Source organism: Chiloscyllium plagiosum, unplaced genomic scaffold, assembly GCF_004010195.1.
Source record: "Chiloscyllium plagiosum isolate BGI_BamShark_2017 unplaced genomic scaffold, ASM401019v2 scaf_15745, whole genome shotgun sequence".
NCBI classification, from domain to species: Eukaryota; Metazoa; Chordata; class Chondrichthyes; order Orectolobiformes; family Hemiscylliidae; genus Chiloscyllium; species Chiloscyllium plagiosum.
In genome coordinates, this window is record NW_025197408.1 from 3,476 (window position 1) to 5,118 (window position 1,643).

The 1,643-nt window shown below is 48.1% G+C and overlaps 1 protein-coding gene across 1 annotated transcript; it reads right to left on the minus strand.

Annotated features, from left to right (window-relative positions):
- Window positions 1-381: 381 nt before the first annotated feature.
- Window positions 382-1,436, minus strand: LOC122545933 (GPI-linked NAD(P)(+)--arginine ADP-ribosyltransferase 1-like; the record flags this gene model as incomplete). The annotated part of the gene is made up of 1 exon (XM_043684799.1): window positions 382-1,436. A coding segment is annotated over one exon (830 nt), but the record flags the coding sequence as incomplete, so codon positions are not given.
- Between the last annotated feature and the right edge of the window lie 207 nt (window positions 1,437-1,643).

The window sequence follows — 1,643 nt, forward strand, 5'->3', positions numbered from 1 at the left end:
TGTGGAGTTTGCACATTCTCCCCGTGTCTGCGTGGGTTTCCTCCGGGTGCTCCGGTTTCCTCCCACAGTCCAAAGATGTGCAGGTAAGGTGAATTGGCCATGCTAAATTGCCTGTAGCGTTAGGTGAAGGGGTAAATGTAGGGGTATGGGTGAGTTGCGCTTCGACGGGTCGGTGTGGACTTGTTGGGCCGAATGGCCTGTTTCCACACTGTAAAGTAATCTAATCTAATCTAAACCGTCTGTGTGTGGAGTTGCACATTCTCCCTGTGTCTGCGTGGGTTTCCTCCCACAGTCCAAAGATGTGCACATTACGCTGGATTAGCCATTTAAATTGCCCATAGTGATAGGTTAATTAATCAGAGGGAGATGGGACTGGGTGGGTTAATCTTCAGGGGGGGGGGGGGGGGTCGGTGTGGACTGGTTAGGCCGAAGGGCCTGTTTCCACACTGTAGGGGAATCGAATCTCAAGTAATCCTGATCCATTTGGGCGGTCTCGCGTTAGTCTTTAAGGGCACGTTACAACCGAGCAATCCCAGGAACTGAGGCATAGAGTATCCTGAGATGGGAAAGCAGGCCGGGAATGGCAGTGAGGAATTTCGCGATGCGTTACCCCGACATGAGTACCAGGGCTGTGACCAGGAGCAATCCACTTGAGGCCGTTACTGTCGCACTACCACTGCGTCGCACGATGAGCTTACCACTCTCATCAGTCTCTAGTTGAACATGGATTCCCTTCCTCTTCGCCATGGTGGTGAGAGAAATCCTGCGGCCGGAGGAGAAGGGCTGAGATGCTCCTATTGTAAACACCCTGTAAGGAGGGATGAGAACCTCCTGTTGCGTCCTGTTGTAAGAGCAGTCCTGAATCAGGGTACCGTCGATGTGGTGAATTTCGAAAAGCGTGTTTGCTGCCGAGCTTTTATCGATGAAATCGAAGGCGACCTTTTCGTTCAGCGAGGAAGAGGCGAAGAATCCAAACCGCATTTCAGATCCTTTCTGGCCGTAAGCCATGTTGTTGATTCCTCTGTAAGATGTTTTCGAGCCGGCCTTTGGTAACTTCTCCAAAGCGACCGTCAGAAGATAATGATAGGCTTTGAATTTGAAGTTTTTTGCGTAGACGGTGTCACTAACTCCATACTTTTGCACGGCGGCATTGAATTTTCTAGAAAAGCCCCATGGTGTTGTATAGGTATAAACAGCAACCATGTGCTCTCTCTGAAGCCCATTGGGTATACCACAGTTCATGGCTCCATTTGCTTTCTCCCAGGCCTTTTGAAAGTCTCCATTCTGACTGGTCTCCAATTTGATGTTTTCTATGGCTATCTGATCAGATGTTTTACTCTGTTCAAAGATATAAGCTGCAGAAAAATCATTCATGTTCAGCTCGAAAGCATTTTTTGCGTTGTTTATGGCTTTACTGTCAACGAGGATTCCCTGACCTGGAAAATAAAGCAAAGATATGACATGAAAACATAGAATATAGGATTAGGCCCTTCAGCCCTTCTAATCAAGCTGGAAATGCACAGCAGGTCAGGCAGCATCCGAGGAGCCACAAGGATCGGTGCTGGGCCCTCTACTTTTTGTCATTTACATAAATGATTTGGATGCGAGTGTAAGAGGTATAGATAGTAAGTTTGCAGATGACA